Genomic DNA, 19133 nt, shown 5'->3' with positions numbered 1-19133 from the left:
TCACATGAACAGCACCTTTTTTTAAGTTTTGATACAGTGGTTATTGGTGACTGATAGTGGAGTGTGAGGAATTCCCTTTGTCTAAAGATGGTGCCCCCTGTTTTGAGCGTGCAGGTCTGCTCATGTGAAATAGAATGTGTATTTAATAAACTGGTTTGGGTGACCATTTGCTTTGTCAAGAAGAGAGGTGAGGTTTAAGAAAAGGTTCTTGTCTGATAGCAAATGATGAGATTGATTGTCACCCACCTGTGTTGAAGAACTGTTACCTTCCTCTAACGTAGCTCAAGACCCTTCCTTCTCCCCCTCATGAGGCACAGAGAAGAACTGAAGACCTGGTGTGTTAAGGGCTTGATCAGAAGCCTGCTTGACAGTAGAGCCTTGAATTTCTTACCCACCAGCAACAGAGGCTCCTCGCAACGGAATTGTCATCACCTTGAGATAGCTCTCCTGCTGTATCATGGGAAGAGTGTAAACTTAGCTGAGATTGACCATGCTTGTGTTTTTCATAGAGAAGTAAAGTTTTATTTAGATATAAAACTCACTCTATACCAGGGACCTCGGGAGCAGGGCACTCTGGGGGCAGGAGGAGCCTGGGAGTCACACAGACATTGTTCGAATCGTAGCTTTGCCACTTATTAGTTGTTTGGCATTTTCAAGTCTCTCATGACAAAATAGTTATAATACTAGACTATTTGTATTGTTATAAATATTAGCTACCATTTATTGAGAACTTAGATTGTGCCGGGTCCCCAGCCCCAAACCATTATTATAAATGATGTCACTTAATTCTCACCATAATACATGAATGAGGTAGGAATTATTATCTCTACATTAAAGATGAGAAACTGAGGCAGTGTATTGCCCTGGGTCACACACCTAGTGAGTGGCTGGCATCATGCTTCAATTCCAGGTCTATCAGACTCCAGAGTCTGTGATAATGTGAAATTAAAAGGGTGCCTGGTGCAGAGTGGGTGCTTAACAAATACTGGTTCTTTTTCCTTCCATGAGCATCCTTTGGCTTTGATAGAGCTTGATTTCTGTGTTAGATTTCTTTATACATAATGTTCTATAGAGCACATCTGTCATACTGCCCTCCTGTGGTTCATTTGGATAACAGTGGCTTTTAGAAAACACTTAATCGGAGTGTAAATGCACATGCAAATAAGTGATATTTAAAACATATCTCTAAAGTCACCTAAGTGTATGAGTACTTTTGGAGATAATATGATTCTACAACCTCAGTATGTAAGATATACGACTTTTTACTTTCTACAGTCCAACTTAATTTCTAACTCTGAGCCCCACCCAGCTGGTAAGATACTGAAGTCACTTTTGTATCTTCTCTGGCTTCCCCAGTATCCTCCATTCCCTTGGCTGTCTTGGGAGAGAAACCTTCTCTTCCCTGGCATACAGTAGACAATGAAGCTTTGTCCTGCCATCCTGTCAAGAAGGGAGGAATTTTTCTTGCAATTATTTTTTCCATCCAACTGTTCTGTGTACAGAGACATTTAACCCACTGGGGAAGTCTTCAACTTTCACTCTTAAGAGTTCAGATCACCAGGGAGTCAAATGTTAATTCTGTTACCAGTTTAAATGTTAGAAAAATTTTCCAGGAAGAAAATAAAAAGGTTCCTTATCCCCACTAATCAGGAGCCTTAGGTTCCTAAGTGAAAGTTATTCAGAGGTGTCTTTTCATGTACAGGGAGGGGCTCCACCTACCTGGGTTCACTCTCCTGTGTTACCCAAAGTTGCATGCATGCATTTGAATCCTAGTCATTGCTCAGCACAGGGCTCTATCCCAAGCAGTTCCCCTCAGGGTCCTCCCTTGTTTTTCAGTGGCCCTCTCCATGGAGGATTTAAAGGTCTAGTGTCAGACATGTGCTGTGCTGAGCCCTGGTTATGTCTGTGGGATGGAGGGTTGTGTTGGGTGGGAGGAGGGTAGCTGCTATGGGAGAGGGGAAAGAGGAATCTTCTTTCTTAGTTCCTAAGCACCATTTAATAATAACATGCATCCAAGTCTTCTGTTCTTAAATGTATCTAATAGTTAGCCTTGTCCTCATGCTATGACCTAATTGTGTTTCAGATAACGGTGGGCAGACATTGGCAGGGGGCAATAACTGGCCCCTTCGAGGAAGAAAGTGGAGCCTGTGGGAAGGAGGCGTGCGAGGGGTGGGCTTTGTGGCCGGCCCCTTGCTGAAACGGAGGGGCGTGAAGAACCGGGAGCTCATCCACATTTCCGACTGGCTGCCGACCCTGGTGAAGCTGGCGGGGGGCAGCACAGAGGGCACCAAGCCTCTGGATGGCTTCGATGTGTGGAAAACCATCAGGTACCTGCCCACCTGTCTCTTTTCCCTCCCAGGACAGAAGCTCTAAGAACAGCTTGACTTGATTGAGAAGGATCGCTTTTGCATGCATATGATAGTTCCGCTTGCAAATAGATGATTGCAAAAGAAGAAGAACTGCGTTTAGAAATACTGTAATTATATATGTATATATTTTTAAGTTCTGGATTTGAGACTGGGGGCCTGTGTTTTCTATGAGGAGCAAGATAGTCCTCTGTGGCTCACCCTCCATGAGAGGTCTTTAAAGTGGAAGCTGTGCTAAGAAGTAGGATAGGGTATGGTTTGCTTCCTGCAGAGGGTCAGGGGACCTGCCCTGTTGCCTGCTAGGAGAATGGAGGACCAAGCAGGGGGAACAGCTGGAATTTGAGTGGGGGAGCAGCTGTATAGCCTTATTACACAATAAGTACCTAAGGAGCACCTACTATATACCAAGCTCTGTTCTAGGTGTGGAGGAACTAAGAATGAACAGGACAGGCACCATCCTGGCTCTCACGGAGCTTATATTCTAGCTGGGGAGTCGGGGGGCAGGGGGTTAGGAATAAACAAGTAAACCCATAAATAAGTAGATGACGTCCCATAATGATCTGCACTAGGAAGGCAGTAAAACAGTGTGTTGTGATACCGAGAGCTGGCAGATGGGAAGGAGGTACACAATCTGGGGAGCAGAACGCAGACTCAGCTTTGGAAATGGTGGCGGGGCCTTCCTGCTTAGCCACTGCCATGCCGAACAACGGCCCCCAAAATGGGGAGGTGTACACACCTGCAAGGGTGCAGGAAGAAAACTTTAGAACTTGTATTTGTAGTTAATTTTATCTCATCTTTTTTTAAGTATATATTTTATAAGGTATATAATATATTAGTAGATTAGTACATATATCCAATTGATAAACAAATATAAATGTACATATACTGGAGGTATTGTTTCTACTGATGGAGTGACAATGTCTAGTGTAATAGATTTAAACCTCTGTTGGGTGTTACAGCAAGGGGTAGTGGCTGATTGACTGGTCCCCTAGTGACCAGGGGAAAATGACCTCCTCTGTTTACAGTTTGGATTTTCCCCTTAGATATAAGTGAAATTAAATAATTGAACTAGAGAATGGCCATTTTTATTTATTTATTATTTTTCTCTTGCTTTTTTGTTCAGAAAGCTTTTTTCTCAGCTTGAAATCTGCTAAACATTTATATTTTCTTCTAAGTGTTGTGGTTTGATTTTCTTCCATGTAATTCTTGAACTGTTGTGAAATGATATTTTGTTACGTGAGGTCAATATCTAAATCAGAGGAATGGGGTTTTTCTCAGATTTTTGAACCACAGAGCTCCTTGAGACTCTGAAAGCTTTGAGGTGACCAAAAAAAGTACCTAAGCATATGTACAATAGTTTAGATAGAATTTATTTTTATGATGTTAGATATTGATTACACATTCTTTTCTATGTACACATAGAAAAATATGACATTCTTTGAAACCCTCTGCCTCCCACTCATTTTTAATGCAAAAATTAATACCTACTTTATGATAAAAAGGAAATAAAAATTTCCAAGCAAGGCAAAACTTGAACTTCAGCTTATCGCCAACTTCCACCATGAAGGCTGTTGAAGTTTGACTTACAGATGCAGGAGAAAGTTTTGAGTGTTTTGATATGATAACATATGTGTCAGGCTTGCCATCCCATCAGTTTTGAGTTTTTTGTTTTGTTTCGTTTTGGGGGCAAAAAAAAAGAAGCACACTTGGCTTATTGTGGCTTATAAAAGCACACATGAGCAAATGGAGCTATCGTGGCATACTTGGCCAAATGAGGGTAGGCTTGAGTTGAGAAACAGTTGAATTTATTTTGAATAATTTCCTCTGTTCCCAGATTCACTGAGGTTCTGATCTTTGGCAAAGTGCAAGTCATTGATGTTCATCCCTATCACCAATTTTGGACTATAAACCCACACTTCAATCTTAAAATTATCTTTGTCAGAAGTAACGTTTAGGAGTTTGGCACATACTTGCTTCTGCCTGCCGAGGAATTGGAAGAAGTTTTGCCACCCTTAATTCCAGATTGCAGAAGGTCTTTCCTCAGTGTCAGAGGCATGCTGAACTCCTAGTGACCCATCTTGAATAGAACAGGAGCTCTGCATCCTTCAGCAGCAGACATAATGTTGACTGCAGGGCTGTAACTAGAATATTACAACCAAAACTATTGTCCAAGTATGTGAAATCATGAGAGAGTGGCTTTCCTTTTCTATTTGAAAAAAGTAAAATTTCTGCCTAATGTCTCATCAAGCATTTCAAGACTTTCCTCTGGAAATTCAGCAAATTTCTGTTTAGTAAGTGAAGAACTGCTCTCATTCTGCTCCATTTTCCTGATAAAAGATCCTGAAAGCAGTGATTCAGCCCCCACTGTCCCGATGAAGTTGATGCTTCTCACAACACTAGGCAAGCGTTCATTCAGTACCAGTGGCAGAGCATTTGGCACCCATGCCGGCAGATGCAGAAAGCAACCAGTCACATTGACGTCAGGAGCTTCTCTTCCAAAGCAGTAAAAACAAATGGACAGCCAAATGTCAGAGATTCTCAGTCTATGCCCAGAGTTCTCGACCTTTTTTTCAGTAAGATATTTACTTGGAAATACCATTTTCAAGATGATGGTAGTTTCTGAACATTTCAAAAAGGTCTCATGAAATAGGAATGCCAGTAATGGCAGTAACAGAGTCGGCTATGCTGAGAGCATCTGTTTCACTAGTTGCATAGTTACCAATTCCTCTTAGGTCTGCTCCAAAATATTAAATTTTAGAAGAAATAGCCATTATGGAGTGGGTGACATTCCTTGCAATCTGAGTTCCTTGACAGCTTCAGTTTTTCATCTGTTCGAAGCCACAGAACATGTTTGTCAATTCTAGGGAACATGGCTTCTCCAAGTTCTTTCTGATTCTGTATGGTTTCTCTGCTTTTCAACTTGATAAGCAGCCTATAGGTTGTTTCAAGACACTTCGAAGGATTTTTAAACTTACTTTATATTTCATTAAATTTATATAACCATAGCAGAACCGCTAATCATAAAGGTAGGAATGTTTTTCCTTTCTAATCAATGGGAAACTCTTCTAGATGTTATAACATCACAGTGGGGACTTCCCTGGTGGCCCAGTGGTTAAGAATCCGCCTGCCAATGCAGGGCACACGGGTTCGAGCCCTGGTCCGGGAAGATCCCACATGCCGCGGAGCAACTAAACCCATGCACCACAACTACTGAGCCTGTGCTCTAGAGCCCGCGAGTCACAACTGCTGAGCTTGTGTGCCACAACTACTGAAGGTCGCGTGCCTAGAGCCCATGCTCCACAAAAAGTGAAGCCACCACAATGAGAAGCCAACGCAGTGCAACGAAGAGTAGCCCCCGCTTGCCGCAACTAGAGAAAGCCCGGGTACGGCAACGAAGACCCAACACAGCCAAAAATTAATTAATTAATTTAAAAAAATGACAGTGGTGACAATCGAATATTACCTGATGATGTGAAATATCTTAAAAACTTAGTATGAAACTATAAAGACTTCCCCCACCTATGGTTTCAGTTTCAAGAGGAATTTTGAAGGGAAGATAAGTCACTTTTCACCCCATTTTCACAAATACCGTGAAGCCCAGTGAAGTATAATTCTTTTTTTTTTTTTTTGCGGTACGCGGGCCTCTCACTGTTGTGGCCTCTCCCATTGCGGAGCACAGGCTCCGGACGCACAGGCTCAGCGGCCATGGCTCACGGGCGCAGCCACTCCACGTCATGTGGGATCTTCCCGGACCGGGACACAAACGCTTGTCCCCTGCATTGGCAGGCGGACTCTCAACCACTGTGCCAGCAGGGAAGCCCTGGAGTATAATTCTTAATGAGCCAAAGTTTAAGAACCTCTGAACAAAAATGATGCTTTATTTCAAATATTACCAAGACAGCCCAGACTGATTTTTGAGTAATTATTATTGAATAATAATTTCATTATTATTATTATTAAATATTTCCTTTTTCACTGATTGTTAGTACCGCTTTATGTTCTGAGTTCTTATTAGCGCTATGATCTGTCTTGGTGCCATCTATTTTAGTCCACTGGCTTAGCAGTTCTTGTGTTAGCACCTCACCGTTGTAATCTGTAATCTGTTGTAAACATACCTTTTAGAGTATATTTAAATACCTGGCAGAAATAGCTATTCACCTCCCCATTGTATTTCCTTTAAAAAATTTTCTTGACAAGTCCCACTTTTTAATTTTTTGTGATGAACTCTGGAATTATTTCATTAAAAGAAAAGCTTCTTAAAAATTAAATGAGATTAACCATGAAAATTAATTTGGGAAGAATGGAGACATTTAGTCTTCTCACCTGGACACTTATAGTTGCCCTCTGCTTGCTGATGTTCTTTTCGTTGTTGTTTTTTGTTTTCTTAATTATTTTTTCTCCACGTATTTCATTTTGGATAGATTCTGTTAGTATGCCTTCAAGATTATTAATTTTTTTCTCAATTCCTAATGTTCTATTAATTCCATCCAGTATATTTTTCTTTTTTTAATCTATTTTTAAATGTGATAAAATAGACATAACAAAATTTACTATCTTAGCCATTTTTAAGTGTACAGTTCAGTAGTGTTAAGTGTATTCACATTGTTGTATAACTAATCTCCAGAAACTTTTATATCTTGCAGAACTAAAACTCTATATTTATTAAACAACAGCTCTCTACTTCTCCCTCCCCCCAGCCCCTGACAACCACCCTTCTATTTTCTGTCCCTATAAATTTGACTACTGCAGATACCTCATACAAGTGAAATCCTACAGTATTTGTCTTTTTGTGACTGGCTTATTTCATTTACCATAGTATCCTCAAGGTTCATTCATGTAGCATGTATCAGAATTTCCTTCCTTTTTTAAGTCTGATTAATATTCCATTTATGTGTATACTACATTTTGTTTATCCATTCATCCATTGTCAGACAGTTGTGTTGTTTACACCTTTAACTATTGTGAATAATGCTGCTATGAACATAGGTGTACAAAACTCTCTTTGAGACCCTGCTTTCTATTCTTTGAGTTATATACCTAGAAGTGGAATTGCTGCATCGTATGGTAATTCTATTTCTAATTTTTTGAAGAACTGCTGTACTGTTTTGCATAGTGGCTGTACCATTTTATATTCTTACCAACAATGTGCAAGAGTTCCAGTTTCTCTTTATCCTCACCAGCACTGATTCATTCCTTCTCTTTAAAAAAAAAATTGATAGTAGCCATTCTAATGGATGTGAAGTGATACCTCATTGTGGTTTTGATTTGCATTTCCCTTGTATTTAGTGATGTTGAGCATCTTTTCGTGTGTTCACAGGCCATTTGTGTATCTTCTTTGGAGAAATATCTACTTGAGTCCTTCATCCATTTTCTTTTCTTTTTTTTAACATCTTTATTGGAGTATAATTGCTTTACAATGGTGTGTTAGTTTCTGCTTTATAACAAAGTGAATCAGTTATACATATACATATGTCCCCATATCTCTTCCCTCTTGCATCTCCCTCCCTCCCACCCTCCCTATCCCACCCCTCTAGGTGGTCACAAAGTACTGAGCTGATCTCCCTGTGCTATGCAGCTGCTTCCCACTAGCTGTCTATTTTACGTTTGGTAGTGTATATATGTCCATGCCACTCTCTCACTTTGTCCCAGCTTACCCTTCCCCCTCCCCGTATCCTCAAGTCCATTCTCTAGTAGGTCTGTGTCTTTATTCCCATCTTGCCTCTAGGTTCTTCATGACCTTTTTATTTTTCTTTTTCTTCTTAGATTCCATATATATGTGTTAGCATACGGTATTTATTTTTCTCTTTCTGACTTACTTCACTCTGTATGACAGACTCTAGGTCCATCCACCTCACTACAAATAACTCAATTTCGTTTCTCTTTATGGGTGAGTAATATTCCATTATGTATATGTACCACATCTTCTTTATCCATTCATCTGTTGATGGACACTGAGGTTGCTTCCATGTTCTGGCTATTGTAAATAGAGCTGCAATGAACATTTTGGTACATGGCTCTTTTTGAATTATGGTTTTCTCAGGGTATATGCCCAGTAGTGGGATTGCTAGGTCATATGGTAGTTCTATTTTTAGTTTTTTAAGGAACCTCAATACTGTTCTCCATAGTGGCTGTATCAATTTACATTCCCACCAACAGTGCAAGAGGGTTCAACAATTTTTATGGAAACACAAAAGACCCCGAATAGCCAAAGCAATCTTGAGAAAGAAAAATGGAGCTGGAGGAATCAGGCTCCCTGACTTCAGACTATACTACAAAGCTACAGTAATCAAGACAGTATGGTACTGGCACAAAAACAGAAACATAGATCAATGGAACAGGATAGAAAGCCCAGAGATAAACCCACACACATATGGTCACCTTCTCTTTGATAAAGGAGGCAAGAATATACAGTGGAGAAAAGATAGCCTCTTCAATAAGTGGTGCTGGGAAAACTGGACAGGTACATGTAAAAGAATGAAATTAAAACACTCCATAGCACCATACACAAAAATAAACTCAAAATGGATTAAAGACCTAAATGTAAGACCAGACACTATCAAACTCTTAGAGGAAAACATAGGCAGAACACTCTGTGACATAAATCACAGCAAGATCCTTTTTGACCCACCTCCTAGAGAAATGGAAATAAAAACAAAAATAAACAAATGGGACCTAATGAAACTTAAAAGCTTTTGCACAGCAAAGGAAACCATAAGACGAAAAGACAGCCCTCAAAATGGGAGAAAATATTTGCAAATGAAGCAACTGACAGAGGATTAATCTCCAAAATTTACATGCAGCTCAATATCAAAAAAAGAAACATCCATTTTTAAATGAGATTGTTTGGTTTTTTTGTGTTGTTGAGTTGCAGGAGTTCTTTATATATTCTGGATATTAACTCCTTATTTTATATATATATAAAGCATATATATATATATATATATATATATGCTTAGCAAATATTTTCTCCCATTCTGTAGATTGCCTTTTCATTCTAATGAATATGTCCTTTGATGTATAGTTTTTTTTAAAGGATTCGTGAATTTTGTATATTTAAAATATTTGAATGCAAGTTATTAGCTTAATATTTGTGAATCTTGTACTAGTCATCAATAATCTTATAAATCATGCAATTGAAAATATTCACAACTTATAATATCACTTATTTATTTAAATTAAAATACTCTTGATTTACAATATTGTGTTTCTGGTGTACAGCAAAGTGATTCAGCTACATATTCATATTTTTTCAGATTATTTTCCATTCTAGGTTATTACAAGATATTGAATATAGTTCCCTGGGTTATTCAGTAAATCCTTGTTGCTTATCTGTTTATGTAGAGTAGTTTGTATCTGTTAATCCCATACTCCTAATTTATCCCTTGCCCCCTCCCTTCCCTTTGGTAACCATAAATTTGTTTTCCATGTCTCTGAGTCTGATTCTGTTTTGTATATAAATTCATTTGTATTATTTTTTAGATTCCACATATAAGCAATATCACATAATATTTGTCTTTCTCTGTCTGACTTACTTCACTTAGTATGATATTCTCTAGGTCCACCCATATTGCTGCAAATGGCATTACTCATTCTTTTTTACAGCTGAGTAATATTCCATTGTATACATATACTACATCTTCTTAAACCAATCATCTGTCGATGGCCACTTGGGTTGTTTCCATGTCTTGGCTACTATGAATAGTGCTGCTATGAACATTGGGCTGCATGTATCTTTTGGAATTAGAGTTTTCACCTTTTCAGCATGTATGCCTAGGAGTGGGATTGCTGAATCATATGGTAGCTCTACTTTTAGTTTTTTAAGGAACCTCCATATTGTTTTCCACAGTGGCTGCACCAGTTTACTTTCCCACCAACAGTGTAGGAGGGTTCCCAGAAAGGGGAACCACCATTTATTATTTGTAGACTTTTTCACGATAGCCATTCTGACCGGTGTGAGGTGATACCTCATTGTGTTTTTTTTTTTTTTTTTTTTTTTTTGCGGTACGCGGGCCTCTCACTGCTGTGGCCCCTCCCATTGCGGAGCACAGGCTCCGGACGCGCAGGCTCAGCGGCCATGGCTCACGGGCCCAGCCGCTCCGCGGCATGTGGGATCTTCCCGGACCGGGGCACGAGCCCGCATCCCCTGCATTGGCAGGCGGACTCTCAACCACTGCGCCACCAGGGAAGCCCCCCTCATTGTGTTTTTATTTGCATTTCTCTAATAATTAGTGATGTTGAACATATTTTGATGTGCCTATTGGCCATCTGTCTGTCTTCTTTGGAGAAATGTCTATTTAGGTTTTCTGCCCTTTTGTGTGTGTGTGTGTGTGTGTGTGTGTGTGTGTGTGTGTGTGTGTGTGTGTGGTACGCGGGCCGCTCACTGTTGTGGCCTCTCCCCTTGCGGAGCACAGGCTCCCGACGCGCAGGCTCAGCGGCCATGGCCCACGGGCCCAGCCGCTCCGCGGCATGTGGGAGGGATCTTCCTGGACCGGGGCACGAACCCGTGTCTCCTGCATCGGCAGGCTGACTCTCAACCACTGTGCCACCAGGGAAGCCCATTCTGCCCATTTTTTGATTAGGTTGTTTGTTTTTTGATATTGAGTTGTATGAGCTGTTTTTATATTTTGGATATTAACCCCTCGTCAGTTGCATCATGTACAAATATTTTTTCCCATTCTGCAGATTGTCTTTTCATTTTGTTAATGATTTCCTTTGCTTTTAAGTTTGATTAGGTCCCATTTGTTTATTTTTGCTTTTATTCCTTTTGCCTTGGGAGACTGAGCTAAGAAAATACTGCTATGATTTATGTCCAAGAATGTTTTGCCTCCATCCAGTATGTTTTTCATCTCACATGTTCTAGGTTTTCACCTGTAGAAGTCCAATTTGGATCTTTTATATCTTTTTTATATCCAACATTCTAAACATACAGAATATAGTTTATAATAACAGTTTTAATGTCCTCTGATAATTCCAACATCTATGTCAGTTCTGGGTTGGTTGTGATTGAATGGTTACCTCATTATGGGTCATGTTTCCATGACTTTTAATCTTTGATTTGATGCCAGACATTGTACACTTTACCTTCTTGGATATTTATTTATTGTTATGAATCCTCTTGCTTTGTTCTGAGATGAAGTTAAATTAGTTGAGAACATTTTGAGCCTTCTGGGTATTGCATTTATGATTTATTGGGCAGGTCCAGAGCAGTGTCCAGTCTAGGGCTACCTATTCTTCACTGCTGAGTCAAAACCTCCCTAGTAATCTACCAAGTGCCCTGTGAATTTTAAGTTTTTCCAATCTGGCTGATGGGAACAGATACTATTTTTCCCAACTCCATGTGAATATTGGGCCCTGGTCCCTTTAATCCTTTCAGATGGTTCTTTCCCTAGTTTTGGGTAGTTCTCTCACATACATCTGATCAGTGCTCAGCCAGATATTCTGAGGGGCTCTCTGCAAATCTCCAGGGTTCTCTTTCTGTGCAACTTTCTCTTCTCTGGTACTCTATCCTATCAACTCTAGCTCCCTGGGTCTCCCTGGGCCCTCAGCTCTCAAATCAGGGAGTCCATTGGGTTATGCCTCAGTTGCCCATCCCTGTACCAGGGCTTACAATCTTATTTTTCTCAAGGTAGTAAGCTAAGGCAATGATAAGACTCACCTCCTTTGTTTTCTGTCACTCAGGAATCACTGTCCTTTGCCTGATATCTCATCTTTTGAAAACTGTTGTTTCATATATTCTGTCTGTTTCTCCTTAGGTTGTTTTAGGTAGGAGGGTAAATCCAGTCTGCCTGTTACTCCATATTGGCTGGAAGCAGAAATACCCAAAGAAAATTTTATTGTGCCTTTACTTTTTTTTTTTTTTTTGCGGTACGCGGGCCTCTCACTGTTGTGGCCTCTCCTGTTGCGGAGCACAGGCTCCGGACGCGCAGGCTCAGCAGCCATGGCTCACGGGCCCAGCCGCTCCGTGGCATGTGGGATCTTTCCAGACCGGGGCACGAACCCGTGTCCCCTGCATTGGCAGGCGGACTCTCAACCACTGCGCCACCAGGGAAGCCCTATTGTGCCTTTACTTTTTTGATCAATATTTTCCTGTTTATTTTCTACTTTCGAGTGCTTTTTAATTCAATGTGGGATCATAGACCCAGCTTTCTAAAATATAATATTGTAAATCTTATAACTCTTCTAAAGAGTTTTTCTTCTGCATTCAACTTTGTAATCACATATAGAGAAACTATGTATATTGATCTATATGTTAATTACTTTTTATATTACAAATACTCCTTAACTTTCACATTCTCAGTTCCTAATTTTAATTAATCTTTTGATCCATTGGTTAATACTTTAATTTTCATAGAGGCACATAAATGATAAGGTTTTTAAAAAAATTTTTGCATATGGAAGAATATCTTTCTATTACCTTCAAACAAAAATAATAATTTGACAAAAAATTCTTGTCAACTCTTTTCTCCTTATGATTCTGTAGACACTAGTTTATTGTCTTCTGGTAAGTACCTTTACAGCAAAGTGTACCAAGTTTACCTGCAAACTCAGAGAGAGCTGAGATTACAATCTTGGTATATCTGGCAAGGTAAAATTTATGTCAAAATTATTGTTAAGAATAATGGTGGAAATGGTGCAAATGGTGACTTCTTCTTTGACCCATGTGTTTAAAAGTGTGTTGTTTATTTTCCAAATATTTCAGGTTTTCTCTGTTAGATTATTGATTTCTAGTTTAATTCTGTTGTTGTCAGAGGACATACTTTTTATTATTTCAGTCCTTTTAAATTTGAGACTTGGGCCACTTTCTTGGAGTCTATGCCATGTAGTCTTGAAAAGAATGTGTATTTTGTAGTTATTAGGTGTAATATTAGGTTTTTCTTTGTGATCCAATCAGAAAATATTTTATTTCAGTAGATGAGTTTTTATATATTGCTATAATTTTTATTCTTAGCTTTCTTGTATTGTTACATTTATTTTTTATCTTTGATCTTATATTGGTTCTTTTAATATTTAGAACAATGTATAGTTTATTCTAGTGTCATCATTATACTAATATCTTTGTATAATTCTCTAGTCCCTTTTTAGGTTCTGCTATTTGGTTTGCCAGCTTTAAATGTCATCTTCGACTCCCATTTATTACCTATAAGGAAATCAACAACTTATTCAATTTTACCCTTTCTCTTGCCTTTCTCTTTCAGTTTTATTTATTTATTTATTTATTATTATTTTTTACATCTTTATTGGAGTATAATTGCTTTACAATGGTGTGTTAGTTTCTGCTTTATAACAAAGTGAATCAGTTATACATATACATATGTTCCCATATCTCTTCCCTCTTGCGTCTCCCTCCCTCCCACCCTCCCTATCCCACCCCTCTAGGTTGTCACAAAGCACCGAGCTGATCTCCCTGTGCTATGCGGCTGCTTCCCACTAGCTATCTACCTTACGTTTGGTAGTGTATATATGTCCATGCCACTCTCTCACAGCTTACCCTTCCCCCTCCCCATATCCTCAAGTCCATTCTCTAGTAGGCCTGTGTCTTTATTCCTGTCTTAGCCCTAGGTTCTTCATGACATTTTTTTTCTTAAATTCCAAATATATGTGTTATCATACGGTATTTGTCTTTCTCTTTCTGACTTACTTTACTGTGTATGACAGACTCTAGGTCCATCCACCTCATTACAAATAGCTCAATTTTGTTTCTTTTTATGGCTGAGTAATATTCCATTGTATATATGTGCCACATCTTTATCCATTCATCCGATGATGGACACATAGGTTGTTTCCATCTCCGGGCTATTGTAAATAGAGGTGCAATGAACATTTTGGTACATGACTCTTTTGGAATTATGGTTGTCTCAGGGTATATGCCCAGTAGTGGGATTGCTGGGTCATATGGTAGTTCAATTTGTAGTTTTTTAAGGAACCTCCATACTGTTCTCCATAGTGGCTGTACCAATTCACATTCCCACCAGCAGTGCAAGAGTGTTCCCTTTTCTCCACACCCTCTCCAGCATTTATTGTTTCTAGATGTTTTGATGATGGCCATTCTGACCATTCTGGTGTGAGATGATATCTCATTGTAGTTTTGATTTGCATTTCTCTAATGATTAATGATGGTGAGCATTCTTTCATGTGTTTGTTGGCAGTTTGTATATCTTCTTTGGAGAAATGTCTATTTAGGTCTTCTGCCCATTTTTGGATTGGGTTGTTTGTTTTTTTGTTATTGAGCTGCATGAGCTGCTTATAAATTTTGGAGATTAATCCTTTGTCAGTTGCTTCATTTGCAAATATTTTCTCCCATTCTGAGGGTTGTCTTTTGGTCTTGTTTATGGTTTCCTTTGCTGTGCAAAAGCTCTGAAGTTTCATTAGGTCCCATTTGTTTGTTTTTGTTTTTATTTCCATTTCTCTAGGAGGTGGGTCAAAAAGGATCTTGCTGTGACTTATGTCATAGAGTGTTCTGCCTATGTTTTCCTCTAAGAGTTTCATAGTTTCTGGCCTTACATTTAGGTCTTTAATCCATTTTGAGCTTATTTTTGTGTGTGGTGTTAGAGAAGAATCAACATTGTGAAAATGACTCTACTACCCAAAGCAATCTACAGATTCAGTGCAATCCCTATCAAACTACCACTGGCATTTTTCACAGAACTAGAACAAAAAACTTCACAATTTGTATGGAAACACAAAAGACCCCGAATAGCCAAAGCAATCTTGAGAACGAAAAAAGGAGCTGGAGGAATCAGGCTCCCTGACTTCAGACTATACTACAAAGCTACAGTAATCAAGACAGTATGGTAGTGGCACAAAAAACAGAAATATAGATCAATGGAACAGGATAGAAAGCCCAGAGATAAACCCATGCACATATGGTCACATTATCTTTGATAAAGGAGACAGGAATGTACAGTGGAGAAAGGACAGCCTCTTCAGTAAGTGGTGCTGGGAAGGCTGGACAGCTACATGTAAAAGAATGAGATTAGATCACTCTGTAACACCATACACAAAAATAAGCTCAAAATGGATTAAAGACCTAAATGTAAGGCCAGACACTATCAAACTCTTAGAGGAAAACATAGGCAGAACACTCTATGACATAAACCACAGTTTTATTTTTAGTTCTATTATTTCTACTTTGTCAGAGCATATAATATATAATGCTATTCTTCTATCCTTGTCCACAAGTTTGTTTTTGTCAGATCTATAATAATATATTCTGTGCTAACCACTTGTCCATTTCTAAAGTGTTCTCAATTATCTCTTAGTTGGAGGAATTCATTCTTTAATAGATTTCTCAGGATTCTTTGGATTTTTGCCCATATATACTAAAACCATTCCTACAATTTTGATAATAGCAAAGCAGTTCAACTGATATAAAATCCTTGTCTCATACTTTCCCTTCCTTGAGTTTCTAGAAAACGTTACCCCACACTATACTTGTTTTGTATGTTGCTGTTGATAAATTTAATGTTACCCTGATCTTCTTTCTTTTTTTTTTATACATTTATTTACTTTATTTATTTATTTTTGGCTGTGTTGGGTCTTCATTGCTGCATGCAGGCTTTCTGTAGTTGCGGTGAGCAGGGGCTAATCTTCGTTGCACTGTGTGGGCTTCTCATTGCGGTGGCTTCTTTTGTTGCGGAACACGGGCTCTAGGTGCCTGGGCTTCAGTAGTTGTGACACATGGGCTCAGTAGTTGTGGCTTGCAGGCTCTAGAGTGCAGGCTCAGTAGTTGTGGCACACAGGCTTAGTTGCTCCCCGGCATGTGGGATCTTCCCAGACCAGGTTTCTGGAGGTCTGAAAGATTTTTATTATCACTATTATTATTTAAAATCTAAGACTTTTTTACTAGATATGTCTCAAAAGTGACCAAACTGGGTCAGGTTCCCAGATGCAGAGTAGGGTACACTCAGGCCTTTTATTTCAGAGTTTATTTTAATTATAGATTTAAATTGACATTCTATTGTGTTTCTTTTTCAGGGACTCCAATTACAGATATTATTAAACCTTGTTTGCATATCTTTTGCTTCTTTCAATTCCTTTCTGATCATTTTTACTTCTTTTTTTCCCTTATTTTGAATTAATTAGCTTTTCTCTTTTCATTTTCATTCTCTATATGCTTTCATATACTTCTAGTTATATATAATGGCCCTTCATTTCTGAGATTTTGTTTTTTCTTTCAGTTTCTTCCCCTAGTTTGGTGTCTGAGTTTTTAAATGTTTAATTCATGGTAACTTTTTTTAATATCAGCATTTGCTGATTTAGTTATATTTAATTCATGCTGAAATATTATGTGAATATTTTCTTCTGCTTTGTGACTTTTTTCCCATATGGGAGAATATTTTCATTTGTCAAAATTTTGAATTCTCATTTGCTATTTTTAAAAATTTCTATGGTAATTTTGTTTAGATGCTGAGCTCTTTTTGTCATGTTTATGTATGTTAGCTTTTCCTGGACTCACAATAGCAGGTGATCTGTGGGGGTGGGATTTGGATAGTTTAATTTATTTCTTAGTTCAAGAGCCCCTTCTTATGTTGCTCCAGTGAAGTACAGTTTCTTTAGTAATGCTGCCACTTTCTTTCTGGTCCACCTTCTTATGATTCTATGATAGATACTATGTCATTATGGGAGGACCATGATCTTTTGCCTCTGCCTCCTTTCCCTTTACCATCCATCTTCCAGAAGACACCTGTTCTCCAACTGCCTCTCTCAGAATTGGCACCTGCCCGGGACTGCCACTCTGATCCTGCACATTTTCCAAGCCACTTCCTTATGACTCCCCGGTAGCCAGTCATCCAGTCCACCAGGTACCAGATCTTTGGTCACTCAGGGTGGGGCCCTCTTTCTGGGTTTATTTAATCAGATATGATCTAAGTCCCTTCCCCTCTTGTACCCTGCACCCTTTTTGGCATGATCCCAGCCTGACTCTTCCCTAGGGTGGGCACTGGCACTGACCCTTCAGGTCTTAGATGGTTATTTCCTCATGTCCATCCAGGTTTAAATATGTTCTCTCTCCTGCTTATGTTGTAGGCTTGGGTGTTGGGTGACTTTACTTTCTTTCCTTTTCAGTACATTTTTTAAGGGAAGCGGGTGGAGAGATTCAAATGTAGATGGCCACCATTATTCTATGGAAATCTGGAAATTCACATGTTCTTCAGCTTTTGCTCCAGTGTAAGAAAAACAGCACTAGAAACTGGAGATGGAGCATTATAAAAATGGCTTATGAAATAAAGATGGTAGGGAACACCAACCAGTAGCCCTGCATTCAAAGTCTATTTGTGTAGTCACTGCAGTCAAGTAGATATACATATATATATTTTTTTAAGTTAAAGCAAAATGTTTCCTACTGTATAGCACAGGGAATTATACATAATATTTTGTAATAACCTGAACTGGAATATATATATATATGACTGAATCACTGTGCTGTATACCTGAAACTAACATGATATTGTAAATCAACTACACTTCAATTTAAAAAAAAAGGAAAAAAATGTTTAAGGAATGATGTTATTTTTTTGATTCCCTACTTTACCCTTGTTGACAAAAGAGCTTCTACACTGTGTCCATAGTTATGTAGTGCTCTGAGGGTTGTTTCAGACATTTTCTGTCTGGCTGCATCACATTCTCGAATGTGACACATCTGTCTAGTTTCTTCTGTTTCCTCCCAGGTTGGTCTGGTGTTTGCTGTCTGGAGGGACATAGAGAAGGAAGAAACTGGCAGTGAGAGAGGAAAGGCATGATGGGCTACCTCTGGAAGACAGCTAAGAGGAGATCACTGCCCACTTTTGGTTTAGTGCAGCTCCTGAGTTCTATAGCTAGAGGCAGACAAAGTGAATCCATCTTTTTCGATTTTCTTTCGGACTGGGTTTTGATTCCTATGTTAGAATCCAAGAATATGTTGTTAATCTCTTCAGCATTGACATTAGTGAAAATCCCCTCAAGACTTTGGCATCTAGTCTTCTCTTTAGTTTCCAATACTGTTGCCAGTTTTCATCTTTTTGTAATTCTTCACAGATATTATAATGGAAATTGGAAAAAAGGCACATTAGGTTCTGCTGATTTGCCCTGATACTAACCCAGAAGTTCTACCAATTATTTTTTAGTGATGAATAGGAAAAGATTGTAATAAGGGCATGATTCAGTTATTAATAATATTACATATTTCTCAAGCAGCCTACTTTAAACATTTAATGATTCCTTAATAAAAATGTACATGAAAAATTTCTCTCCTCATATAAAACTCTTACATCAGATCAATTTAAGTTACGTATTTCCTCACCAAATTTAGTCAAAAGTTTATAATTTCCATGGCTAAACACTTTATTCATGGTAATGTTTGCATGTTAAAATGGCTTTTGAAGGAGCATGGAATTCACACAAACCCAATGTCACCTTCACCCACATAACAAAGAAAGTAAGTCCTGTGGGGAATTTCACTAGTGTAATGGTTGACAATGTGAAGTCTGTGGTTAGATCTGGTTCAAATCCTGCCTCTTCCCTTTATTACTTGTATGATCTTGGGAAAGTTACTTTACAACTCTTAAGTATCAGTTTCCTCATGCGTAGGATGTAACATTAGTGATGCCCACCTCATAGGCACTTGTGTGAAGATGTACTGAAAGAATATGTATGAGACACTTAGCACAGTGCCTGGAACATAGTAGCAACTCAGTAGCGTGAGGGGAAGATGATAAGGATGATGATGATGATGGTGCTTACAAAAGGTAAACAGGGTGGATGTTACTCTGTGGGTGTTTCTTGAATTTTTTA

The 19133-nt window shown here is 38.8% G+C and overlaps 1 protein-coding gene across 1 annotated transcript in view; it reads left to right on the top strand.

Moving 5' to 3' along the window:
- Positions 1-19133, top strand: part of ARSB (arylsulfatase B) — a gene marked incomplete at its 5' end in the record, with an annotated part of 179983 nt that overhangs the window by 78511 nt on the left and 82339 nt on the right. Inside the window, one exon of the mRNA XM_082650559.1 lies at positions 2084-2327. Within this exon, the coding sequence (XP_082506685.1) occupies positions 2084-2327 (244 nt within the window). The remainder of the gene's footprint in view (positions 1-2083; positions 2328-19133) is intronic.

This window comes from Grampus griseus (assembly GCF_964374135.1).
Source record: "Grampus griseus genome assembly, chromosome: 3".
NCBI lineage: Eukaryota > Metazoa > Chordata > Mammalia > Artiodactyla > Delphinidae > Grampus > Grampus griseus.
The sequence above is the reverse complement of the archived record's forward strand: the minus strand, read 5'-3'. Positions and strand labels throughout refer to the sequence as shown.